Source organism: Vipera berus (assembly GCF_964194415.1).
Source record: "Vipera berus genome assembly, chromosome: 2".
In the NCBI taxonomy this organism is placed as follows: domain Eukaryota; kingdom Metazoa; phylum Chordata; class Lepidosauria; order Squamata; family Viperidae; genus Vipera; species Vipera berus.
Window position 1 is genome coordinate 233225995 of NC_138203.1, and position 27985 is coordinate 233253979.

The following is a 27985-nucleotide window of genomic DNA, read 5'->3' on the forward strand; positions in this document are numbered from 1 at the left end:
GTGCCCAGAACTAGGTACAATAATGTAGGTTTGGTTTGACCAATACAGAATACAGTATAATAGTGCACAATGGAGAAGAATGCTGATAGTTTTAGCAGGAAATCTAGACTGCCCTCCAATTTCCTTTATCAAGACTATATATTTTAGATTCTAACCTCAAGCACATTCACTAGCAATTAAGCTAATTAAATGCAACAACACTTAACGTCAAGCAAACATATAGCATTATGCTGTTATTAATCTAAATAGCTGTTCTAAGCACAATGCAGAAAGAAAATGAATTTTTGTAGTATCCTTTTCTGGGATTAAACTGGATAATTTTTTTTGCCCCAATATGGATAAACAGCAGTTAATGTTACACATCATTTACTGAAATGACTCAAATTCAAATTATGGTTATTTATCCTGATGTTTCCCTGATTCATAGAAAATATTAGCCAAATTTTTGTATTTAAATATTAAATCCACTAGTAGTGAAAAGCAAGTGGTTGTTTTCAATAATCTGGGAAATGTATCAGAGTTGGAGAGGGGAAAAGAAAGGCTGGTACGTATCAGTAAAATCACTGTTTAGCATTACAGGTACCGGTATTTGCAAACTGTTATAAGTTAGGCACTATGAATACTTTCAAACATCTGTCTCTTTTGTAAAATTGGGAATGACAAGATTAGTTTATAGCTAAAAGCTAATTAATCCCTTTCCCTTCATATATTACAGACTTTATCTATTAATCCGGTTCATAGGATTTTCATTTAATTTTCTGGGTCAGTTAAGCATAGTGCTTAAATTATTGGACTAGAACTGAGAATTATTCCAATCCAGGCAGAGAAATTTACTTGGTTACTGTAGCTCATCTGGAAGATGGATGTTCTGGAGAATAATTGGGAAAAGATGCTATGTATGCTACCATAAAGAGAGGCAGTTTGGTGTAGTGGTTAAGACATCAGCCTAGAAATCAGGAGGTCATGAGTTCTAGTTCCACCTTAGGCAGCAAGCCAGATGCCTGACCTTGGGCCAGTCACTTTCTCTCAGCCTAGAAAGGAGGCAATGGCAAACCACTTCTGGAAAACCTTGCCAGAAAACTGCAGGGACTTGTCGAGGCAATCTTCAATAATCAGACATTATTATACGGAAGAAAAAAAGTGCTATGATTGCCACTTTCAGGTCCTCTAGAACAGGCCTTTTCAACTGATGGTACGCGTACCACTGGTGGTACGCAGCATCACCTTCCTCCCCCCCGCCCCCCGCATCACACCCATGCACCGGCCTTGCTGTGTCAACCCACTGGGAGCTCTCCGTGGACTGCAGTCCTTCGGCGGAGGTCAGGCCGGCCATACCAGCTGATCAGTTGGTGACTCCTTTGGGCCAGCCCCAACCTCTGCCGATGGACTCCAGTCTACCGACAGCAGTCCCAACTGGTGAAGAGGCTGGGAGGGAGGTGGCGACCCAGCACTAGGGCCGCCAGGGCTCAAGTGCCGGGATCATAGCCGCATAGAGATGTAGCCCCACCCCCAGCCCACAAGCCAGCATCTGGTAACAACATAAGTGGCAGGCCAGAGGCCTGTTTCCCCCCACCCTCGGCAGGTCAGGCCCTAGCCAGCCGCCATGTCCTGCGCCGTATCGAGTCGCCTCCCCGCACTCCACGTCCCATAGGGATTTTCCCCCACACAGTCACCATTCCACCCTGGAACCGGCCCCGGCCTCCGCTGACATCGGCCGGCAAGAGGGTGCACAAGGGAAGGCGGCAAGAGGGTGCACGGACAGGCCCCGGTGGCGTCTACATCCACTCATGCAGCAGCAGCGGCTCCAACTGGCGAGAAGGCATTGGAGGGGAGGCGGCAAGTGGCCCCGGCCTTGGCTGGAAAGTTCCGGACCACTGAGAGCCCCGCCAACGGTGGTGTCCACCCCAATGGCAGCAGAAGGTTTGTCGGGGTAAGATGGTGGAGAGGGGGGGAGATGGCAGCCAGCCCCTGCCTTTGCCAGTGGGCTCCCAGCTGCAGTGAGCCTCCAGCGGCATTGGCACCCACATCTGCAGCGGGAAGAGTCAGGAGGGAGGTGGCAAGCTGACCATGAGCTTCCCCCCCTGTTGTGTGTCGGGCCCATGGGGCTCGACAGCTGCTTTGCAGCTGATCGGCACTTCTTCAGGGCTGTCAGGGCTCAGTGGAAGCGCCAGGATCAGTGCCAGGCTCCAGCTAGAGCTTGGCGCTGATCCCAGCGTGTCTGCTGAGCCCTGAAGAAGCACTTATCACCTGGAAAGTAGCACTGATCCCTGCTCACACACACACAAACATGTGCAAGCAGTTACAGCTGAAGGCGTTTCAGCCTTCAACTATGGCTCCCAGTGCTTGCCCCCTCGCAGGCCTCCTGATTGGCCCTGCGCCCAGGTTCCCACCTGGGAGGAGCACAGCCCCGTCCAAGGCACACATGGCCCGCTCCTCTCCCATTGCCCTTTGCAGGCCTGCCGTAGAGCTGGACGTGAAGCACCCAGGGAAGGAGCCGCGAAGGCGGGCGGGCGGGTAGCGAGTCCCCTCTGAAGTGAGGCTGCGGAGATGCCGCATCTTCTCAGACTGCACTCCATCCGTCACCTCAGTGCCGCACCTCTCTTCTGTGTGGCCACCGCCACCGTCCTTTTCCAATGGGCACATCCCTGAGGAGGCTGTTGGCCGCCACCCGCCCAGCCCCAGGCTCTGCCCCCACCCCGCCATCTGAGGGTGGATTTCTGGCCTCCCTCTGCACATCTCCGATAAGGAGCAAGGCCCCTCATGCCTTCTGAGGCAGCCAAAGCCCACGTGGGAAAGAACGATCTTTATGGAAGCAAAATAAGCCCAATTTTGGGACTTTAAAGGGCAACTGCAATGGAAGCATGACTGTGTCTAATACCTCCCTATCTTGGACTTCAGAGAGCGGTTTTCCTAAACAGAGAGTGCCTCGTAGCAAGAGGAAATAATGGGGAAAGGAGACGGGGTGGGGTGGGGTGGGGGAGTTGGAGTCGTTGAAAGAACAATTGCTCAGAGAATAGAGAAAAAAAGAAGAGAAGAAGCAACCCAAAAATCTTAGGGAAGAACTGGAAAAACAAAAAGGTGACAAAAGAAGAAGCCCAGAATTGTGAACTGCTGAGAATGAACTGAGGTTGGTGGAGGAATAAAAAGAACTTCAAATACAATCAAGTTAAAAGGAAAAAAAACAAGGAAGGAAAGAAGAAAGGTAGGGACAGTGGGGAAGGAAGAGAGGGACAAAGAGAGGGAAGGAAGAAAGGAAGGAAAGAAGGAAGGAAGGAACAATGGGAGAGAGGGAGGAAGGAGGGCAGCCACCCCAGTCCCACCCCCCTCCACCAGAGACCCATAGATTCTCCCCACACAGGCACCCTGCAACTGAGTGATGAGTTGCCCCCCCCGCCATTGACTTTGCTTGTCAAAAAGTTGCAAAAGGTGATCACACGACCCTTGGACACTGTGACCGTCATAAGTATGAATCAGTTGCCAAGCATCCAAATGTGAATCACATGACCCTGGGGATGCTGCAACAGTCATAAGTGTGAAAAATGGTCATAAGTCACTTTTTTCAGTGCCGTCGTAACTTCAAACAGTCACTAAGCGAATTGTTGTAAGTTGAGGACTACCTGTACTTTATCATTTTTTTCCTTTTTTTTGGTCACGTTTTTGACACCTTGCTGGGCGACTGGTGGTACTCAGACATTGCCTTATCCTAAACGTGGTCCAGTGGGTGAAAAGGTTGAAAAGCCCTGCTCTAGAACAGGGCTTTTCAACCAGTGGTACAGGTACCACCTGTGGTACATTGGGACCTGGCAGGTGGTATGCGACCATCCTAGAAAAGTGACCTTCGCTCATTTCGCCGGGACCTGAAAACTTGGCTCTTTGATCTGTTTGGTCCAGACTGTGGGGTTGTTAATTTAACTGGGTTTTAGATTTACTCTTGGGGCTTGAATTTAATTTGTTTTAATTTATTTTAATTTTTGTATTTCATGGTTTTAACTGCCCTGTAAACTGCCCTGAGTCCTACGGGAATAGGGCGGTATACAAATTCAATAAAATAAATAAATAAATCTAGAAGCCATGAGGTGGTGTCATACATATAGCTAATATATAGCCAAAGTGTGTTCCACTTATAATTGTATGAAATTGATTAAGTATATATAACATCTAGCTGTAACACATAGTATAGTTTCCCAGTAGGTACTATTTCATCTTTCATTAAATCATTGGGCCAATGCTTATACTCTGCATGAGTTTCCATGCTTTTTGAAAGTTGAAATGTACATCTACACTTAATATTCTGTCAGAAATGTTTGAAAAGGGCCTCATGGAAGATTGGGGAAAAAATGAAACTAAACCCAGCTAGTGTTGAAATGACATATTGATGTGTAAGTCTCATATTAGTAACCAATTTTGTACACCAGCATCTACTTCCATTAACTCCACATGTTCCCACAGAAAATGGAAAACATGCATTTATTTGTGCAAGTTTTAAGAAATCGCCTTGAATTTAACAGTACTACTCCCAATTAAAATGGGAAAATTCACTCATTAGCCAAAATCGCAATAACTGTGGCTTCTTGAATAAGTCATAGTGGCTTGGTTCATATAGATTATCTTTAGATTATCTTTAGATAGTATTATCCATAACAGAAGGCTTGTCATAAATAACACATGCTCTACAACCTTCTGTCAAGCTCTGGAATTTAGGACAGTTGTACATGCCAAAGAAAAGATTCCCAATCTCATTTTTCCCAAGGCTTTTGCAAATACAGGCCCCCAACTTGCCACATTTAAGTGCTATACAAATTAGTTTAGTGGAGATATCCAAGCTGGCATGTCATTTTAAAGTAAACAGGTATATATAAAAAACCAGCTGAGTGAGGGAACACTCAGCATTTAAATTCCAACAAGCATATATACTGCTCAAAAAAATAAAGGGAACACAAGATAAGACATCCTACTATTAAATACAGTACATTGTGTTGTTTAAGTGTTCCCTTTATTTTTTTGAGCAGTATATATGCATTAGGAATGGGGAAAGTTAATATAAAGTTGTTGTTTTAAATCAGTGGTATACCATATATAGTAAATTACAGCCTCTGTCACTAGAATGTTAACAAGCACCTAGAAATATTCTCCAATGAATGGGAAAAAAGAAAAGTATGCATATTTTAAAAGGATAGAGGGAAAAAATTTCATGGATTGTTTCCTTAATACTTACATCAAAGTTCACACAGATTTCAAAGTAATGAAGAAGCACAAAGAATAGCTTATGCCAACTCTGTTCTTGTAATTTAAAATCCATCTTCAAGAATGTACCTCTTTAATTCCAGACCACTGACAGAGAAATAGCTTTATTGTTATATATTAAATCTTCTTTTTGAACTTAAAAAACAAAAACAAAAACCCAGAAACAGCTGACAGGGCTACAGGTGAAAAGACAGCCTCACTTTGCAGCCTACCTCCCTTCAGTTAAAATTACAACAAAAATTAGATTTCAAATTTCTGTGGTGTGGTGAACAATTTAGACCAGCAGTCCCCAACCTTTACAGCTTGGCAGCCCGGCTTGGGAGGGAGGTGAGGGGAACTGGGCCACACGAGTGGCAGGCCGGTGTACATGTGCACATAGAGCTGAACTCATGTGAGCAGCAGGGCTGCTCGCATGCAAGTTGTGCTTGTGCGCGCATGTTGAGCTGTGCATGCGCATGCATGCCAGCCCACCTCTCACAAGGCCTGGTTCCAAATAGGGCACAGCCTGGTAGTGGGCCTCAGCCTGGGGGTTGGGGACTCCTGATTTAGATTATCCCCCTCAAAATAGGAAGTTTTGTTATGTTGTAACAATCTAGTTTAGTCTTGATCTATTTTCAGATATGCTGACCTACAAACTTCCATTATCCCAGATGAGCATGTTAATTGGGGAAGATTACACAATCCAATCTGAAACACCTTCTAGGCTGGGAAAGATTTAAGTAATGCTATGGCTCTTAGTAGCATCTGATTGGGAAAGAAATACATGAAACACCTTCTAGGTTGGGGAAGATTTAAGTAATGCTATGGCTCTTAGTAGCATCTGATTGGGCAAGAAATGCATTACTGTAATTTACTGCTTGCTTAAAACAGCAAATTAAATTATGCAGAGTATTTATTTATTTATTAAATTTATACCCTACGTTTCAATATCTTTCTAGTTCCTCCACTCAACAAATAAATGATTAAAAACTGCCACTCAACTGCTTTGGTTATGCTTTACAAAGTATCTTATTTTTAATTTCTTAGGAATTCCCCAACTTTAGTTCAGAGGTCCCCAACCCCTAGGCCATGGCCCACTACTGGGCCATGGCCTATTCAGAAACCGGGCCATGTGAGCGGCAGGCTGGCGTGTGTGCAGCTCAACTTGCAATCAAGCTCCATGTGCATACGTGTGTGCATCGGCCTGCCACTCACCTGAGTTGAGCTGCAACACACATGCGTGCCAGTCCACTGCTCATGTGGCCGTTCCCCTCTCTCCCCCAAGCCAGGCCGCCAAGCCACAAAGGTTGGGTACCGCTGCAAGTTGAAAGTCAGTACTATTCCTTCAGCCAGTGAAAAACAGTGGATTTGCATGAGTTTCCAGTGGAAAGAACACATGTGTGTAAAGGTTGACATGTGCTACACACACACACACACACACACACACACAGAGAGAGAGAGAGAGAGAGAGAGAGAGAGAGAGAGAGAGAGAGAGAGAGAGAGAGAGAGAGAAGGCCACTGAATGCCTTCAGAAATTTTGAATTACAATCCTGATCATCTTTTTCATTTGCTTTATTGGTTGGGACCAAAGCAAATAGAAATCCAACACAGCTAGAGGGCATCCAATTAATTATCACTGGCATTGAACAAAATTTAAAAAGAAACCTTAGTAATTAAATCAACTAAATTACCTTCATTACACAGTAATTACTTACTTTGTTGGAATGAGACACTTCTTTGCTCTAGACTATAAAAGATTGCAGTGATCTGATGGAAATATTTCTGTGCACTCATTGCCAATTTTGTTCCCAGAGTGATATAACAGACGACATTCAGTACAATAAATTCTTTTATTAAGCATACATTTGAGACTACTTTAGGGATTTAGAGTGTTCAGTTTCATGCTGAAAAATACGTAACATTATACTTGGACTGTCAATGTGTGTAACCAAAACAGAGCCACAGGTTACACTACTTTCATTAACAGGAGAAGGAAAGGAATGCAAAAGATGCTTTTTGAATGCAAAAACTAGCTGACAAGTTTAATTCAAAAATTAATTGTAAAAGTTCTGTACTGAACTGTCAGTGAAGCAAATATTTTAGACAATGTTTTAAGAACATTGGGTGGAAATTAAACTTCAGTTCAATATTTATTACTGAAAATGTACAATTATTAATGATTTCCCTTTTTAAATAAATTAAAGCTGTTTTGGTTTATCAATATTTCACATGATTTAAGAAGGAGTGGGTTCTAACCATTAAATGTACACCTTTAGCAGATAAATAATTGAATTATTATAGGAAACTATAAGCCTCTAATCACTAAAACAATTCTCTATCTATCTATCTATCTATCTATCTATCTATCTATCTATCTATCTATCATCACTAAAGGAGTGACTGAATGAACACCCAGCTGGAACAGAAAAAGGTGAGACACAACTGCAGCTGGAGAGCTCAGAGGCCCCTGTTGGAAGCGCAAGGTAGAGAAGGCATGCAGCTGGTCAGCGGGGATGAGGGGGAAATGCATCCTCCACGAGACGTGCAGGGCTAAGCAGAGGCAGGCACAATGATGGTTGGTGAGACTATTCACAAGGAGGCAGCCTCACCCCTCCTGATGAGCTGCACTGACAAATACCTATTTAATTGGATGAGTGGAGTTGGGGGTTGTTGGGAACAACCGACCATTCTCTTCCATGTATATTCTTTTTCTCCATGATCTTGGCTTCCTTGACTCTGGATTCTGCATTTGATCATGTGTTTGGACTTTTACTTGTTTGTGGATTTTGAACTAAGACCTTGGACTTTGGACTGGACCTGGATTGCGGACTCTTGCCTTGCTTTTGAATTTGGTATCCTTGTGCTCAGATTGAGAATTGCTGGATTCAATAGGATGGGTGAGAATGGTGGCCTGGGAATCAACATTAAGGGCTTGGACTGTCAATAAAGTTCTTAAAACTTCCTTGCATCTGCTTGTGTGGACTAAAACAGGACAGTTCAGATGGATGGCAGTATTTACAAAATAAACCAAAATATGGATACACATTGGTTTTCATAGAACAAATGCAGAAAACATATATGATCAAGTAAGAAAAAGCATACAGAACAAACAAATTACTTCTTTATATTAAATGAAATTCTCACAAGATACGTTGTATACAGCAATGCGTGGGTAGCAAATGATAAAGCACAATAGCCACCCTCATCTAAACTAGAAGGAACAGAAATATTCATACCTATTAAAACTTTTGGATAATATGAGGATTTCAGACCCCCATTCATACAATGGGCATGATTTGTTCATTTGCTGATTAACCAGAGAGAAAGTTCTGTCTAGGCAGCTCATTCTTTTGCAAACTGAATGTTCTATTTAAAATCTCTCCATGTGATTTCACAGCTAGCAGTCCTTTTTGAAAAAGCTGCATGATTAGAGTATTAATCTTAGAAATGCAACTATTTGGGGATATCTAAGCCGTGCTCTCTGTCATTGTCCTAAATTTATGAATAAAAGATGGGAGAAATTTTTTTTGTTTCTAATCGCTTTCCGGAACAATGCATAATAAAAAGCTCTTCTCAAATCTTACCAATATTTTCATCTCTACTCTGTAATTTACAACAGTCATTTTAATCAAGCAATTAAGTTTAGGCAGATATTTGCAGAATTTAAAGTCTTTAGATTTAGATTTTGGGAACAAGGGATGGAACTATTGATATATAAGCAAATCAAAGATGTCTGTAATCTTAAAAACTTCTAAAGGTTCTTCGGACAATTCTTCAATTTTTCCTTGTGCTTTTTGCATCTTTAGTAGACTTGTTGAAATTTCAACTGCCAAATTCATTTGTTATCTAGTTAGATTTCCCTTTGGTTTGATCCCTGTGTGTGTTTAAGTCCGATCAGTAACACATTTATTACCAAATGCATATTTAGCATCACATTTGCAACTACTGTAGGTACTAAGAGATAAATAAGACTCCTGAATGAAAAACAAAGAAAACTTGGTTTACAATTTGAACCACATTGTCAAGGGAGGTGACCCAACATATTACAGTGTAAAAAAATCAGATTTAATATGACTGTTGCGATATAGACGTATACATCAATCCAAGACTAACTGAAACACAATACTCATGTGAAATAGTATTGTCATGGAGTTCATTATCTAAACCAGTGGAATGTGATGTCTTCCATTGGGCTGTTTGTGATTGTGAACTTTTAGTCATATGGATCTAAAAGGAATGGAGTGATACTTCTGCTTCAAAACAGCCACAGGTCTGTCCCTGTACTCCTCTCTCCATGTTCCAAAGCCAAAACATGTTAAAGCTTGAGGTGGGGCAGGAGTAAGCAGGAGAATGCTTCCCATAACACCAATTATGACCCAAGTGAGCAGCAAAGAAAACATCTATTCCTACCAACAATAATCAGGGAAACAGGAAGGATAGCAGCAGCAAATCTGAGTATTTTCTATGCATATCTATTACCTAAACTAAAGAGTTTCCCAAGCCTGTTCAGTGACACCCTAAAAAGTTCATTTAATGTTTCAAACAGTGCACTGATAATGTTAGCTAGTTTGGGTAATGAAACGCCTGCAAGAAAACAACCAGGTTCAAGAACTCTTCATGGATGGACTTGTTGGCTGTGAATTCTGGGGACTGAAGTCCACATATCTTGAAATTGCCACAGTAAAGAAGACATTGGGCTAGATTCTTTAAGAAGAGAACAAGAGGGAAGCCTATTTGTCCAACCTCCCACTTTCTAATGGCATTTTTAAAGCCATCAGCACACAGCTCAACCTGCTGGATCACAGAATGGCTGTTTTCAAGTTGAATGACTTCAGTTGAAACTCAGTGCCCAAGATTATAGCATGACTCTGCTATCTAGGATTTCCTGACCTACTCCTTCTTCCATCACCTGATAGCAAAGAAGAAAGTCGGGTACCAATTTATATTCCTTTTTTCTTCCTGAGATACATGCTAAAATTTAACTAGTGCTTAGTATCCTGGCCAATCCAGCCTGGTATTGTTTAAACTGACTAGCAGTGGCTCTCAACAGATTTGGGGTTTTTTATTTGATTTATTACAATTGCATTTATGATACTTGTAACATCTAAATAATAATCAGATCAAGTATATTATGTAATTACATAATTAGTCATAATACTGTAATCAAAGAGGGTGCAATGGCTCAGCGGTTAAAGACACTGAGTTTGTTAGCTGGAAAGCTGACGGCCCAGGTTCAAGACCAAAGCACAGTTGTGATGGGGTAAGCTCCCGTTACTTGTCCCAACTCCTGCCCACCTAGCAGTTTGAAAGCATGCAAACACAAGTAGATAAATAGGTGCTACTTTGGAGGAAAGCTAACAGGGTTCTGTGTGTCTCAGCGTATAGTCACACTGGCCACGTGACCACAGAGATGTCTTCAGACAATGCTGCTTGGCTAAGAAAGCAAGATAAGCACTGCCCCCTAGAGTTGGACACAACTGGCTGGGGAAACCTTTGCCTTTAATACTATAATCATAAAAATATTGCATCATGTATTATAAGAACCAATAACTCTTCACATAGCAAGCGACTTCCACCTCTTCACGCCCCAATGTTCTTTGAAAGAACCCGTACTTTTATCAGATCTTATGTCTGCTGGGAGATGTTGCACAGAAGGGCAGTTTCTCAGGAGTCCCCTCCTATCACATCTTACAAAGAAGAGGGACTCTCAGCAAATAAATTACACTTGAATAGGCAGATTCTATTTGGAGCGGGCAGTCTTGAAGACAGCCAGGTATCAAGCCAAGTAGGACTGTAAAGGTCATCCCCAGCACCTTGCATTTTTCCTGGAAATAAGCCAGTTATATTCATGTTACATCTCAAGCTCAGATTATCCTGGAATGTTACTTTGCAGTATTTTCTCTGCAGCTAGAGTATGGTGAGTGGATCAGATAAGATATAAAAAAATAGTCCCATCTTCTTTTAGCTCTCCCTCTATTTACTTGGTTTGGCTCCACCTAAAAAGCTGGCTTTACATCAACAACACTATAGACATCCTTCATTGTGTATAACAGGGCTTTTCAACCAGTGGTACGGGTACCAGCTCTGGTACATTGGCACCTGGCAGGTGGTATGCGACCATCCTAGAAAAGTGGTAGCAGGGGAGGGGAATGAGCTGAACCGGTGGCAGCACCACACAAGCTTGAGCGAGAGATGGCTGGAGCTGCAGGGCTGTCAGGGCTCAGTGGAAGCACCAGGATCAGCACCAGGCTCCAGCTAGAGCTCAGCTCTGATCCTGGCGCTTCTCCTGAGCCCAGAAGAAGCACCAATCAGCTGGAATGTTGCAGCATCTCCAGGGTCTTGTGATTTACATTCCGATGCTTGGCAACTGATTCATATTTATAACGGTCGCAGTGTCCCAGGGTCCTATGAAGTGACCAAAACCTGCTGCAACCACCCAGCAGATGGAGGAATAAAAATCAAACACCCCCACCCCACCCCCGCTGCCAATCCTCAACAGAAATGCTCACAACAATGAAAACCTTGGACAAGTGGAAGAGGCACCGGGTGGCCAGGGAGATGTCTGGCTCGGCTGTGGCTTGGGGGGCACGTTTTTCAGTGCCATTGTAACTTCAAACAGTTACTAAGTGAACTGTTGTAAGTCGAGGACTACCTGCACTTCATCACTTTTTTCCCCTTTTTTTGGTCAAGTTTTTGACACCTTGCTAGGCGACTGGTGGTACTCAGATGTTGCCATATCCTAAAAGTGGTACAATGGGTGAAAAGGTTGAAAAGCCCTGGTGTATAAGAGTAAACTCCATTCCCTAGTAGCATTGATGATGCAAAAAAACAATCAAGCCTACACCCTTCGCTATTGGATGGCTTTCATTAAACATCTTTTTCTTCCCAAATACCATTTTTTTCTGGGCTGGTAGCCAAATTTGTTTCTTGTGTGCCATGCCAGTGGCCATACTTCCAAAAGGAACAGGGTAGGCAAACCAAGAAAAATAATTTAAGATAGTATTTAATTTAAATTAACCATAGTCAAGGCAGCTACTTTCCAATACTTTACATCCACTACATGGATATCATCATCCTTATTCTAGAATTGCTTTAAAAAGCTTGATTGCAACTTGGCATTTGATAAGTGGAATCCACGTTGGTGCTATGGTATTAAGGTTATCGCAACCTTCTAAGAAATAAAACTTTTTTTTACAGCTCCTCCACTATCTGTAGCTAGGTAATCCTTTAGGATTAAAGTATTAAAAATCAAGGAGTTAACAGTAAGATCCAACAACTTCAGAAAGGAGAGTACAATTAATTAGAAATCACAGCTTGAGAGGAGAGCTTTTTATCAGGGTCACCTTAACCAGTTTTGATGCAGAGGAAACACCGTAACTTTTTTTTCCTTCACACAAAAGCAGCCAACAGCAGAGCACAACCAGATGTTACCTTCTCCTAAGTTTCTGTAAACCTCCATGACCTTCTTCAAATTAGAAAAGGCAATAGATTTTTTTTAAACTGCAGGAGCTATCCTTAGTGAAGCATTGTAAGGATTTCCATTAATTCATAGCCAGCCAACCAGGAATTTTCCCATAGCTATGTACAAAAAAAAAAAGGCAGGGAAGTCACTAAGTGCTTGGCTAGATCTGAATATGTTCAGAAGTAAGATCAGAAATGTCTAGTTAGAAATGAAAACCCAAAGCAGCCTGCTAAGATAATATGCTCTGCCAAGTTTTGATTCATCACAGAAGCCATTCATGGCAGATGATAGAAAATACTTTCACAATAGCTGGAAAAGACATTAAAGCACGTCTTTCACAAGAGAATGTTCCAGCAATGGTGGACTATACTTTTAATAACAAAAACAATGCACTGATTACTAAATATCGTTTTTGAGTCTTCCTTGCTGCATTACAGAGCTTGTTCCACCATTTAATAACAATAACTGTTTTATATAAACCAAACCTGCAATTCACGATTATGTTGTAATTTTTTTAAAAAAATTAATAAAAGCGTGAAAACTCAACACAGAACTGAAATGCAGAGTACAATTAATAGGGGGAGGGATAAATATGAAACATTAAAAAAACATAGCTTTTGCCAGTTACACAAATGTATACTAGTATAAAATTCCTGTAATAACAAGCAGTGTAGCTACAAAAGATATCTCAAGGAAACTATACAGGAAATGTCTATTTCCCATATCACTGGAAGAAAATCCAGATAAATCTTTGGGTGTGATTAAAGATGGCGGACGTGCGGGCGGCCGTGTGAGGTTGAGCTCTGCAGGTCCGAGAAGATAGGCGCCTTAGGAGCCCCTCAGGGCTTTTTCCTTTATGCCCTGGGTTGGGGGAAGGGTGGCAGCGATGAACTTTGCAATTGTCTAGGTTTTTTACCAGCGTTTCGCAGGGCTGCCGGTTTTGTTATCTGCTCAGCTGCTCAGCTGCTCAGCTGGTCGTCGGGAGTTCCCGGCTATGTCGGGCGGTCTTGGCTTCTTCGGCGGCGTTTGGAGTTCCCGGCGGCTGGCGGCGGCGGTGCTGCGGCGGCGACGGAGCTGTTTGCGAGCTGCGTGGCCCGCCTTTTCTATCGTTTTCCTTTTAACTGGTCTGCCTCTGCCTTCTGCCTGCTTTTTGCTTGCATCAACAACGCTCTGGGATATCCTAATGGCGGCGGCGGCGACGGCGTTGTTCCCGGGCCGTTTGCGGGCCACTTTACCATCGACTATTGCGGTCTGGCCTGCTTTCACCGAACCGTTTGCCCCGCTGCCCCCTGGGCCTTTTTGGCCCGTTTTTCATCGGTGGAGGCGGTGGCTTTCCCCGGATTGTTCCCGGCCTTGGTGGCGTTCCGGTGGCTACGGTGGCTACGGGGATGGCGGCGGCGGTGTCCATAGCGGCCCAGCGGCAGCGGCTTCGATGATTCAGCGATGGCGTTATGGCCGGTTTGCCGGCCCCCCGGTTGGTTCTGCATATCCCAGATGGGTTGGCACCCCAACTGCTTCTGATGGCCCTGAAGGTTCCTGGACTAGCCGGTGGATTCCGGTGGAGCCCAGTGGAGCCTTGTGGACTTGGGCCATTTTGAAGGACTTTGGAAGACCGGTGGGGAATTTAATGGACCTGGGGGAGCCAATCTTTGTTGATCACAGTCTGGAAGGCCCCAATAATTATGGAACTGAGGGCCTATGGACTGGTGGTCAGTTACAACCTCTAGGAATGACGGGACAACGGGGGACTTGGCTTTTACCAGAATTGACTATGATGGTTTGTTTTTGTTTTTACAATCGATTGCGCATTGCCCCTTATACCCCAAAGGACAGAGAACTCTGGGTATTAGCCATTGTGAGAGGATGGCCGAATTTACATCTGCTGCCCCTAGAGGTGAGAGCTCTATGGGGCAGGCCATACCCAGTGCGGTTGCTCCAGACTTCCACCCCCCCCCCCGAGAACTGGCTCTGTGGCCGTAGTGAGAGGACGGTGGCAGGCCTGCCCGGGGGGTTTATCCAGCTGAGTGGCAGCGGCTGGACGGAGGCCTGGGACTCCCTCTCTGAATTGATCCTCCTTATGGACTATTATCTATGGACTGCCTGCGATCCGGACTGCTATTTATGCCTTCCTTTAAATATTCTTCCACGGACTTGTGCGCCCTCAGGGGTGCTCCCCTCTCCTGGGTGCGACCCGCCTTGCCAGCCGATTATAACCTCGAGGAAGGGCCCATTTATTGGGACCCTGAGAGTTGGCTGGGCACGGGTAGGGGCCTTCGACGTAGACCTAATAAGAGGCCCCTGATTATTTTTCTTTCAAAATTTTTTAGGGGGTTAGGGAGGCGGGAGGGTTCTTTTGGTTGTCTGGATAAGGGGGGCTATCCAACTACCGCTGTTCTGGCTAGGGCCGATGGAGATCGCAGGGGGGAGGAGCGGGGGTCGGTCACCTCCGGGGCTCCAGGGCTGGTCGTGGGGCTACCTATTCCCACGACATCAGGGAATGGCAGCAGATGTAGGAGCAGAGGGCCGTATCGATCTCAGGGAAGGCCTCTCCGCTGCTTACAAGCGGTGAGGCACTCCGACCCTCTGGCTCTACCCCAAGGTCCCGGGAGTGAGGGTGTGCAGCCCCCTGAGCTCCGGCTGGTGTATTTGAATGCCAGGTCCGTCTCTAATAAGGCTCCTCTCGTTCGTGATCTGGTCGAGGGTGAGCAGGCGGACCTGGCTTGCATCACGGAGACTTGGTTGGGCCCAGAGGGCGGGATTCCTCTGGTTGACCTTTGCCCACCAGATTTCCGGGTGCTGCACCGGCCTCGGGCTCAGGGTAGGGGTGGGGGTGTGGCTGTTGTTATGAGGGAGACCTTGTGTCCGCGGGAGGCCACTGTTCCTCAGATAGTCGGGTGTGAGTCTCTCTTTTTGAGATGCGGCCCTGGTGCGCAGTTGGGCTTGCTGCTGGTGTACCTTTCGCCTAGTCACGCAGCAGCAGCCCTGCCTGAGCTGCTCGATGTCCTCTCTGGGTTGGTGGTTGAGTTCCCGAAACTTATAGTTTTGGGGGACTTCAATCTACCATCGCTGGGAGGATCATCTGAGTTGGCTCGGGAGTTCATGGCTTCCATGACGGCCATGGACCTGACGCAAGTAATTTCGGGACCGACTCATGAGGGAGGCCACACCCTTGACCTAGTTTTTTTATCTGGACGGTGGTTAGATGATCTTGGTGGGGGCTCCCCAATTATTATGCCCCTGTCATGGACCGATCATCATCTCCTGCGGCTGGTCTTCCGTTTTGCCACCCCCCGCCGTGGGTGCTTGGAACCAATTAAATGGTACCGCCCCAGACGCTTAATGGATCCCCAGAGGTTCCAGGCAGCGCTGGGGTCCCCACCTGCCTCCCTTGCTCACAGCTCGGCAGATGCCTTAGTGGAAGCCTGGGAAAGGATGGCCACTGAGGCTCTTGACCGAGTTGTACCCTTGCGGCCCCTGACCCGGTGCAGATCCCGTCGAGCTCCATGGTTCTCTGCGGAGCTTCGGGAGATGAAGCGTCGGAGACGGGGCCTAGAGAGCGGTTGGAGGTCCAGCCGATCCGAATCCGACCGATTGCGACTAAGAGCCTACATTAGGTCTTATCTCGCTGCGATAAGGGAGGCGAGGTCTAACCACTTCGCCACCCTTATCGCGTCCGCAGATAATCGCCCGGCCGCCCTGTTTAGGGTGACTCGCTCCCTCCTAAATCAGGAGGTGAGGGAGGATCCCTTGCAGGGTCGTGCCGAGGAGTTTAATCAACATCTGTCGGACAAAATCGCTCGGATTCGGACCGGTCTGGACTCTGACTGGGCAGAGTCTGACGATCAGGACACTGGCGGTCTTGTCGATATCATCTGGGAGGAGTTTGATTCTGTGACTCCGGAGGAAGTGGACAGGATCATGGGGAGGCTGAGCACCACCACGTGTTTATTGGACCCGTGCCCTTCCTGGCTGGTCTATGCAGCCCGGGAGAGGACACGCAGCTGGTTCCAGGCAGTTATATCGGCTTCTCTGAGTGAGGGTTGCTTCCCCGCCGTCTTGAAAGAGGCGGTGGTGAGGCCTCTCCTCAAGAAGCCTGCCTTGGACCCAGCTGTATTAAACAACTTTCGTCCTGTCTCCAACCTTCGCTTTCTTGCGAAGGTTGTTGAGAGTGTGGTGGCGCATCAGCTCCCTCTGGTCCTGGATGAAGCGGATTATCTAGACCCGTACCAATCGGGTTTCAGGCCCGGGCACAGCACGGAGACGGCATTGGTCGCGCTGGTGAATGATCTCTGGAGGGCTCGGGACAGGGGATATTCCTCTGTTCTAGTCCTATTAGACCTCTCGGCGGCTTTCGATACCATCGACCATGGTATCTTGCTGCGGCGTCTCAGGGGATTGGGAGTGGGAGGCACAGTTTTACAGTGGTTCTCCTCCTATCTCCGGGGACGTTCGCAGTCGGTGTTGGCAGGAGGGCAGAGGTCGACCGCGAGGTCTCTCATTTGTGGAGTTCCTCAGGGGTCGGTCCTCTCGCCTCTCCTGTTCAACATCTACATGAAACCGCTGGGTGAGATCATTCGTGGCTTTGGAGTTGGGTATCATCAGTACGCTGATGATACCCAACTTTTCCTTTCGACCCCAAACCACCCCAGTGATGCCCTCAACGTGATGTCCCGGTGCCTGGAGGCGGTTCGGGTCTGGATGGGGAGGAACAGACTCCAGCTCAACCCCGACAAGACTGAGTGGCTCTGCATACCTTCATCCCGGGTTTATTCGGATGTTCCACCTCTGGCTATGGGGGGTGAACTATTACCCCCCGTAGATAGGGCTCGCAACTTGGGAGTCCTCCTAGATTCACGGCTCACCCTGGAAGACCATATAGGAGCTGTGACTAGGGGGGCCTTCGCCCAGGTTCGCCTGGTGCGCCAGTTGCGGCCCTATCTTAGCCGGGATGATTTGTGCACGGTCACTCATGCGCTCGTGTCCTCTCGTCTAGACTACTGCAACGCTCTCTACATGGGGCTGCCCTTGAGGACCACCCGGAAGCTCCAACTGGTACAGAATGCAGCCGCGAGAGTTGTGTTGGGAGTCTCCCGATACTCCCACGTTACACCGCTGCTCCGTGAGCTGCATTGGTTGCCAGTTGTCTTCCGGGTGAGATTCAAGGTACTGGTAACAGTGTTTAAAGCCCTTCATGGCATGGGGCCGGAGTACCTTAGGGAACATCTGCTGCCGGCATCAAGCTCCCTGCGCCCTGTGCGTTCCCACAGAGAGGGCCTCCTCAGGGTGCCACCGATCAGAGAATGTCGATTGGTGGTCCCCAGGGGGAGATCCTTCTCTGTGGGCGCGCCGGAGCTGTGGAATCAGCTACCGGTAGAGCTCCGGATGGCGCCCGATCTTCGCTCCTTTCGTCGCGATCTCAAGACGTTTCTGTTTGTTCAAGCCGGCCTAGCCTGATGGGGATTGGTGGGGTTTTTAGTCTTGTGTTTTAATTTTAACTTGGTGTTTTTAGAACTTGATTCCAACTGTTTTAATATGGGCAATTATTTAATCTTGTTTTAACGTTTGTATTTAGTATTTTATTCTGCCCTGTGAACCGCCCTGAGTCCTCAGGGAGAAGGGCGGTATATAAATATTATTAAATTAAAAATTAAATTAAAATAAATCATTTAGGATTTTGAACATTCCATTGTATCTCCCTTCCACTGTTTCTACTCTTAAGTACAAAAAATGGTCAAGACTAATAACAAGAGCCCATGTGATCTAGTAGTCTAGTGGTTAAAGCACCAAGCTAGAAAGCAGTGGACTATCAGTTCTAATCCTGTCTCAGGCATGAAAACCAGCTGGGTAACTATGGGCCAGTCACTGTCTGTCAGCCCAACCCACCTCACAAGTTTGTTGTTGTGAGGAAAATAGGAGGAAAGAGTATTAGATATGTTTGCCACCTTGAGTTATTTATAAAAATAATAAAGGCAGGATAAAAATAAATAAAACAGGGTTACTTGAATTCAGGCAGGCAATCATTTTATCCAATATGTTTCACTGATCTATGGTAATAGATTGTTGAATGCATGCATGCTTGCTGTGCAAATTGCTCCACGTTTGAACTGTATCCTGGGTAAAACTTCGCACATATCTGTTCCACAGCTGATCTCACAGAGAAAGGACAGGAAGCCAGAAGATGTTTTGCCAGCCACAATAATTCATTTATTGTTAACAGTAATGTATATCTCATACAAAACCATCTCTAACTTGGTTTACACTTCTTGTTAAGCCATAATAGTGATAACCTTTCGTATGTGATCACTCATTCCAATTTACAAAGTATGGTTTCTGGCTTGGTCCATTATGTGAACCTAGTCAGTGTTGATATACAGTACTCAATGGTTAAGCAAAAAATTGCTTCTTGATATAGAAATGCAGGTAGTCCTCAACTTATGATCAATTATATTGCTAAGTGAGACATTTATTAAATGAGTTTTGTCCCATTTTACAATTTTTCTTGCCACATTTGTTAAGTGAATCACTGCAGTTCTTAAATTAGTAACACGGTTGTTAAGTGAATCTGGCTTCCCCATTGACTTTGCTTGTTATAAGGTCGCAAAAGGGGATCACATGGCCCTGGGACACTGGAACTATCATAAATGCCAGTCAGTTGTCAAGCAACTAAATGTAAATCACGTGACCATGGGGATGCTCCAATGATCATAAGTGTGAAAAATGGTCATGTTACTTTTTTCAGTACCGTTATAACTTTGAAAGATCACTAAATGAACTCTTGTAAGTTGAGGATTACCTATAATCAGAGCAAAAGGAAAGGAAAGAAATTTAATGGAAAAGGTGAAATATTCAGGAGAAAAGAATCCTTTTTGTTCAGTCTACACCAGTGTTTCTCAAACTTGACTATTTTAACACGTGTAGATTTCAACTCATGCTGGCCAGGTTTATTCTGGGAGTTGAAGTCCAGGCATCTTAAAAGAGTCAAGTTTGAAAAAAAACTGGGCAACACATTTAGCTAAGCAAGAGCATTAAAAAAAAAAAGGTCAGAGCTATGGACAGGAAGGCAATCACCCACTGATACGCCTGTCAGCTTGTGAATAGTCTGTTTGGATTCTGGAGGGAATAAATAGCCACCAGGGATATTAACCATAAATAGTCTGTCCATTAATTTGCCAACATTTTTAAAACTGTTTTAAAAGATGCATCACCAATTTCATCCCGTGGTGTAAAAAAGTGCTTCCTTTTGATGGTTGTTATTCTCCCTAATTACTTGTAATGGATAATATTTGGTTCAAACATTGCTCAAGAAGGTGAAAAAAAGTCTGTCCTTATTTTGTCTCTCTCTGTGTGTGTATGTGTGTGTGTGTATTGAACATATAAACACACACATACATACACACACATACACATACAGTATGGTCTCCTAACCGGTTTTCCCTCTTCCAAAGTGAACCACTTCAGTTTGATTAACTATGATTTATTTAACTATAACTGGCTAGGTCCACACAACATATTGAGACAAAAAAAAAACCCAAGCAACATGATAACATAGCACGATGGGTGACTCCCAACTCATGAGCTGCTCTGTCTGGAGGCTTCTAGATGCAAGATGATACATTTGGATGGCAATAAGTTGAAGAAAACTACTTGCAATGTATGTTGAAGATGTTAGTTGTATGTGAGAAATAGATCAATTGCTGAAATTCTTGCAACCTTATATTTTCTTTAAAAAAAACTTTCTTAAATTTTTGTTTTATACAGATGCAAAATATCTTCCAATTAGGGACAAGAAGGTTGAATGAAGGTTAATCATTTTGTCTAGTTATCAGGATACTGAAGTCCTAGAGCAGCACTGGAAAACAGATCTAGGCTTCTTAGGCTATTATATACATACTGTACACTAACTATGCCAGGGGTGTCAAACTCACAATGTCATGTGACATGTCGTGAGGTATTGTGACTTTTTTCCATTGCCAGCAATGGGGTGGCCTGCAGGCCGGCAGTTTGATCAGACCACTATAAAAATGCTTAATAGTTTGGGGGGGAAAACCCATCATCTAAGGAAGTAGCACCTTCCTTTCAGTTTTGGAGGACAGCAAACTCTTTGACCAAAAAATAACTTCTACATTGTCAACTCAGAGGATAAATCTTTACTTCACAATATCAGCTGAAATAACTGCTGAGTTCATAAATGTATATTCGTTCCCAGATATTCATTGCACATATATTCTGGAGCAACAGTGTCTATAACATGCTGAAGTAACAATGATTCATGCACATGGTCATAATACAAATACTGCATCTGTCAGAACATCATTACACAGATATCATCACTGCATCTTCCCGACACCCACATTATCCTTATTAAAATACATTTTACGAAAAACTGTGTTTTTTCCCCTAACCTGGATCTTTCTCACCCTGACTTTGAAGCTCTGAAGTTACAGAGATTCTACTAAATTCTTTTAAAATGAGAATATGACTTCACAGGTTCTAGTCCAACTTTTTTCACTCGTAGGTCTATTGATACTACAACTTCCACATTACTCAACCAACTTGCTATTGGCCTTATAGAACCAATACAAAGAAATGGTGCTAGGCTGGGGGAGAGTATTACTGAGAACATCCTCCCATCCAACTATTTTACAGAAAAGAAACAAGAAATGTGGGCCCTGATGCTAGGCAAATACTTTCATTCTTCCCCTCCTATCACATGGCAATCTGGCACACTGTACATCTGATATAACAAGTCTTTGATTAACTTATTTGCATGACTACAAATGTCTAGCTTTGTCCCAAAGGATTAACCAATTAAAAAAAAGATGGCTCTAGCATATGCTAACAAGAAAAAGGAACCATACAGATGAGTCTTCTAGTACCAGTCACTCTGTCACCTCATTGTCTCCACCACCCTCTTTTCACTCACAATTTTTGGCCCAGTTTTGAACCTTAATCTTCCAGGGTCCTCTAATCACATACATATTGTCCACAAGCACAAACAACTTCCTGCTGCAGCTGTATCTCTACAGCAATGAAGCCCACTATTGCAACACACTACAAGACAGAGGGTATAGGACCATTCAAAAGACAAAAAAAGGATAACCTGTGAGAAGGGGGATCAAAGACATTCAAGTAGGTTTAATGAGCATAGGGAAAAATCATCTCCACATCCCCATGTGAATATTGCTTCTCTTATTTCACAAAATTAGAGACAAAGCAGAAGGTATATTAACAATTTAGAAAGATCATTTTGCTGCTATTTTGATAGGCAGTTAAGAGAATTCATTTAACTTACCGGTTTATATGTTTCTTGTTTAATCTCCATTTAAAGCATAGTATTTGTCATTATAAACTATATTTTATTGTTCACCAAATTCAGCAAACCTAGAAAATTGTGGTTTATTTAATGATTTAACATGACCTGTGAATCCAGTCAGACTTCTTTCCCAGTACAGAGCTGGTACTATTCCAGATAATCACAAGGTGTTGTCTAATTTAAAAGTATACCTTGATCCTAGCTATTTTCTAATTTACAGACATATATTTCATATTGATGTACTCCAAATTACAACATATTTTTTTCTATATGACAGCAAAAAATCTGCTTCTAAGCATGCAATGTTGCGTTCAATGCAACATTAACCAATAATACAATTATCAACATGAAATAAATTCTCATTATTTCACACAAAACCATTTTATAAATTAAACAAGTAGCTCTGGCCCATGTTTTGGAAGAGGTCTGATTTCTACCTAACATTGAGAGGGCTTGGATGGAACTATGATGAAGACTTATCTTCCAACAATTGCTTTTAAACCAGATTTATCAGGTTTTGTACAGAATAATATATTTTATTACCCTAGCTCAGGGGTAGGCAACCTTGGCTCTTTTATGACTCATGGACTTCAACTCCCAGATTTCCTGAGCCAGAATAGCTGGCTCAGGAATTCTGGGAGTTGAAGTCCATGAGTCATAAAAGAGCCAAGGTTGCCTACCCCTGCCCTAGCTAAAATATTATGTTTTGGGTAAAATGCCAGTTTAGGGGTTAGGGTTAGTTTGTATGTCAAAGCAAAAAAATAAAATTATTTTCAGTTTCAAGTGTGGAATAACTATTTTAGCCTTATTGTTCACCAGTAGAGTTTGCTCTTTTGTCATTTATTTATATCTTTAATATAATACTGAAAGGATGTGGCCACTGGCAAATCCCATCTTTTAAAAATAATTAAATGGGCAAATTCAATAAAAAAACATGCACAATTATTTTAGACTGAATTGATGGACAGCACACATGTCCTTTATTAAACAAACTTTTAAAACAAGACTCCCAACGTTTACTTGATCAATCTCCATTACACAATCTATAGCATTACCTTGAGCAGGTTTACTCATAAGTAGTATGCAGTGGTCTGGCTATAGTCTCTCTCTAAGGGTAGTATATGCACACTTAGTAGAGCATGAAGTCATCTGTACCTGCTTTAATTCAAGACACATTTCTTGCTCTCGCTCTCTCTCTCTCTAGATTTCCAGTTAAGATGTATCAGTAAGTTACCTAAATACTTTGATCCAAAGTCAGTAGGATGCTTTCATGTTTCCACCTTGTTTTTAACAGAAAAGAGGGGAACCCACTCTTTTATCACATACTATAAATAAGGAACTTGAGGATTATAAATAAGCTATACTAAGCATTGCTGTCTGAATGGGATGTAATTACTTTAGTCCTTGTGCTTTTTCAATCAGCCAGCGTCCCTGCAGTGTTTAGAGTGGTAAAAGGGAAGTGGCCTGTGGTTAAACAGAGGAAATACCGAGGAATTTTAATACAGCAAATAGTCTTTTTACTTCCTACAGGATAGCACTTCAAAGGCAGCCTAGCCCCAGAGCAGACAATGTGTTACAGGGGCCATCAGTCATTTAATAGTATGGCAAGTCTATTCAAAATGTACAAACAGACCAAGACAATTGCTATGCAAACAAGGCAATTGGTTTTATTCTAAAATCAGTGCTTATGAATGTGGCCCAGACTGTAATAAGGTTTTCTCTCCCAACACAAAACATTATAGTTTTTTCTTAAACAACTAAAATGAATGAATTTCTAAAGTAAAGAGCAGAGAAAATTTGATGATAACTAAAAGTAATCTTTAGGCCAGTGCAAATTAGTTTTGTTATGATGGAATGAATTCTATTTTTTCAGCCAAATTTAAATTCCTGTGGCTTTTTTGTCAATAGAGCAATTAATTTCATTTTTCTTAGAAAATGCACCAAATCTTTGGGAAGAATTAGAGCTTCTAAGGTTCTCATGTACATATACCAAGATTTTAAAATGTGCAAATCAATTATTAACTTTGGCAAGTTGTTCCTGTAAAAGTTTAGTTCTTTTCATATAGCTATATATTTATTTTTACAGAGAATTTCCCTTCCAGGTATGAACACAACTATTCCATGCCAGTGGGTCACTTCCTTTGTTTTTTTACAACTTATCTTACAATTTATCTCTCCAATTTAGACTCCGGGTGGCGTATAACAGAGCTTAACAGTCAATAAATACCTAAAAACCATTATTATAATTATTAAAAACACTAAAACCATAAAAGACTATAAAAAACAAAGCAAGAACAAAGAAAGGGCATTAGAATGGATGTTAATAATACCCCAGCCACTTCATAGTTCACCAGTCTCCTAGACCCCCGACCCCCACCCCTCTTCATGACCTGATTTCCCCCCCCCCCAAATCTTTGTGGCACTTTTAACAAACAAGCAAAAAAAGTAATGAAAGTCACTGCTGCCAGTCATCTGGAATTTTTAATAAGGCTGAAAACTGAGAGGAGCAGGTTCAGAGGAAAGGGGTCTTTGTTTTTTGTTTCACACACACACACACACACACACACACACACAAACACACAAACTCACACCAAGGAAAATCACACTTAGGGAACTCAAGGAAGGAAACTGCAACTTCTGGGAGAGACAAAAGGTGAAGCCCCTAAAACTTATTTTTTTTAATCACCTTACCAACACTCCCAGTTACCGTCTTTCCCGGTAACGATCAGGCCTGTAACCGAACCGGCCTGCAGTGATTAAAATGACAAAGGCCAAGCGATCGCCTTTTATCCTCTTCTCCCGGGGCAGGTCTAGTTAAGGCGGGAGAAGAATTAGGCAGACAGGCGGATAAAAGACCTGTGCAGCTACTTCACGCTTGTTGCTCCGTCCCTCTCCGCTGCCCCGACCCTCCTTCCTCCCCAGTCTCCTTTGATGCGAAAATGCAGTCAAGCTCCGTCGCCAACCTTCTCCAAAGCTTACAAGTGCCAGCTGGCCCTCTTGTTTGCTAGATAGGGAAGGAAGGAAGGAAGGAAGGAAGGAAGGAAGGAAGGAAGAAAGGAAGAAAGAAAGAAAGAAAGAAAGAAAGAAAGAAAGAAAGAAAGAAAGAAAGAAAGAAAGAAAGAAAGAAAGAAAGAAAGAAAGAAAGAAAGAAAGAAAGAAAGAAAGAAAGAAAGAAAGAAAGAAAGAAAGAAAGAAAGGGTCAGCCTTGCTTGCATAGCAAAACGGGCACATTCCTGCCATCACCCGGCTGTCGGTGTCCCGAAGCGCTTGAACTCCAAAGACATCTGGCACCTGGCAAACTTGGTGCCTTTTCCTATTCCTAAACCGAACCTGGACTCAAACACACCGGGATCAAATCTAACCCGGGACAAACCCAAACCGCCGGTCTGTTTTACCATCCAGCCGCAAGCATCGCCCGCGGATCCTTTCCTGCCGCCGCCGCCGCCGCCGCCGCTGCTGCTGGTCCCTCCTGCGGACACGGCCAGACGCGGGCCATCGAGGCAGGCCGTGAGAGAGAAGAAGAAAGAGCAGAACTTGAGCCAAAGGGCCATCGCCTGCCGGGTACCGTCCGAAGAGAAAGTCGGAACGCCAGAAGTTAACTTCAGATCGGGGAAAACCGGGAGGGAAGGGAGAAAGCAGCGGCACGCATGCGCGACGGAGAATCCACCAAGACGTTCGTCCAGGGAACTCTTGCTTTCCGCTAGTCTAGCCCACCCACTCACCCACCCACCCACACCTTGCCGAGGCGGGGAAGTAGGGAGAGGCTGGACCACCATTGCCATTTGTCTAGGGATAGGGAGAGGTCAGTCAGTTGGTTCTCCCCTTCGAGGATGTTATTTTTTTAATTCAAAACAGCTGAAACGCTGTAAATCTGCGCAGAACGTCTTCAGGGGAAGACCTCGGGGGAGGGGGAGGGGGGGAAATGCTCAACCACCATCTGTCTCTCAAAAAGGAAGTTAAAGGAAGGGGAGGTGGGCGATGTGTTCTATTCAAACGTGCAAACGTTTATACCAGTCTGGGGCAAGAAGTGACAAAGTAAGAAAAGTTAACCTCTCTTGGGTGGAGGGGGAAAGAGACTGCATTTGAAAAATCCGGAGGCTTTCTCCTAAAATTGATTTCATGCCAGCATAGGATTTGCTTCTAAGTTTTAGGGTTTCCTGGTGCTAATATATAAACATTGTAAACCAGACTGCAGCACAGTCTTTTTAAACGTCAGCATGACTTTACAAAGCCTGTTTCTCCCTTCCTCAATTTGATCTTTCCTGATATCTTCCCATTGCTGGCCTCCCAGTGATGGGAGTCATAGAGAAACATAAGATGTAGGAGGGATCCTTGTTGTACATACAAGTCAAAAGGAGACCAGATTCAGCAGTTGTAAATAGTCCATTGTAAATATAAAGTGTGCTTTATAAATCCTATTATCCAAAGTTATTTTGCCTAGCCGGAATAGTATCAAATTTATCTAGGCCGTGATGGAGGGTGGAGAGGGAATTATAATCCATGATCCAGTTTTGTTATTATCCATTTACATTAGTCTGTTTTTGGCAGAGACTTCATTTACATCTTTCCAGCCCACTCCTCCCAAAATATGTGCAGGAATAGAACATCTATTTCACCATAAAGCATCCTCACAAATAAGGCATTTTAAAATATTAAAAATGGGATTATCTTCCTTATCATCCGATGTTTTGTGCAAGGCATTTGTGGCATGTGAATGGCTTGCAAGGAAATAATCAAATCCTTGTCTCTGGTCTTTTCACAGACAACTGAATTATATTCATATTAAACACTTTTAAAAAGTCAACAGTCTTGTGTACCATCTCTTGCAGAGATATTAAGATATATGATGGATTATGTATCAAAAGAATTACAATAGCCCCATGATAGAGATTTATGCCTAAATCTGCAAATATGGGATGATAGTCTTGGGTTATATATCCCATTCAGGTTAAATTTTTGTATTTAAAAAGGACAAGGAAAAAAAAGTAAGTCCAAATATATTCAGCTATTCCTAACTGGTCGAGCAAGGACCAATGAAACATTTTCTGTAAGATCAGCTAAAATGTTACCCGGTACTTGTTAACTTCCATTGCACAACCACACATCCCATTCCAATGTTGAACCAGAGGAGTTGTGCATAAGATTGCTTCCTCAGACATACCCTCTTATAGCTGTTAGAATTTGGTAAAAAACGCTCCAGCCTTGCTGGCCCTGGCCAGATGGACAGGAAGGCACAAGTTGAGAAACAATTAGCAGGTGAGAACTTTTGGTATAAGTTCCAATAAAACCTAGTGAAAGTCTGGTAGCACCTTTCCTGACTAACATTTGGTGAAATTTACTGCAGCTTACAAAAGCATTTGCTTTTTAAAACATGGGTTGCAATTTAAAAATTAAATTTAAAAACCAATTTAAAATTGGCTAATCAGAAAAGTGCTACCAAGTTCCCTCTGATTTTTTTTCCATCATAGACCAACATAACTCTCCTATAATAGCACCTAAAAATACAGTGGAACTCAAATCTTGGCTCTAGAGAAGCTTTTCATCCAAGCATGATAAGATTGTTTTTTAAAAAAAAATCAATACAGAAAATAGTCTAATATTTTATTGAAGTTCCATATCTCATCCTTTGGCAATGTGTTCATAGCTGTGCCTTAGGAACACATCTGACAATACTGATGTATTTATATCTCTGTGTTTTATTTCTCAGTGGAGAATCAAACAGCAAAATAAATCGTGGCGTAAAATGCTGCAATTTTGCGACAACTGGAGTTTCTGATCAGTTCTACCTTTCCTCACAATAGTCTTTTGCTGCTGAATAAAAATGAGTACCCTTGACTTGGAGCCCATTCAAAAGTCACGGCTATCAGTCTAATGAGCTCTACAGATGGTTTTAGTTGCCTTTTACCTTCTTGCTTCCAGCTAAAAACTTCCTTTGCTTCTGCAACAGCTGCTTCCAGATGGAAGAAGACATGCAGAGCACAATGACT

The 27985-nt window shown here is 43.4% G+C and overlaps 1 protein-coding gene across 1 annotated transcript in view; it reads right to left on the bottom strand.

Moving 5' to 3' along the window:
- Nucleotides 1-25818, bottom strand: part of IL17RD (interleukin 17 receptor D) — a 55312-nt gene extending 29494 nt beyond the window's left edge. Inside the window, exon 1 of the mRNA XM_081315529.1 lies at nucleotides 25394-25818. Coding sequence (XP_081171655.1) covers nucleotides 25394-25780 — 387 coding nt within the window. The 5' untranslated portion in view covers nucleotides 25781-25818. The remainder of the gene's footprint in view (nucleotides 1-25393) is intronic.
- Between the last annotated feature and the right edge of the window lie 2167 nt (nucleotides 25819-27985).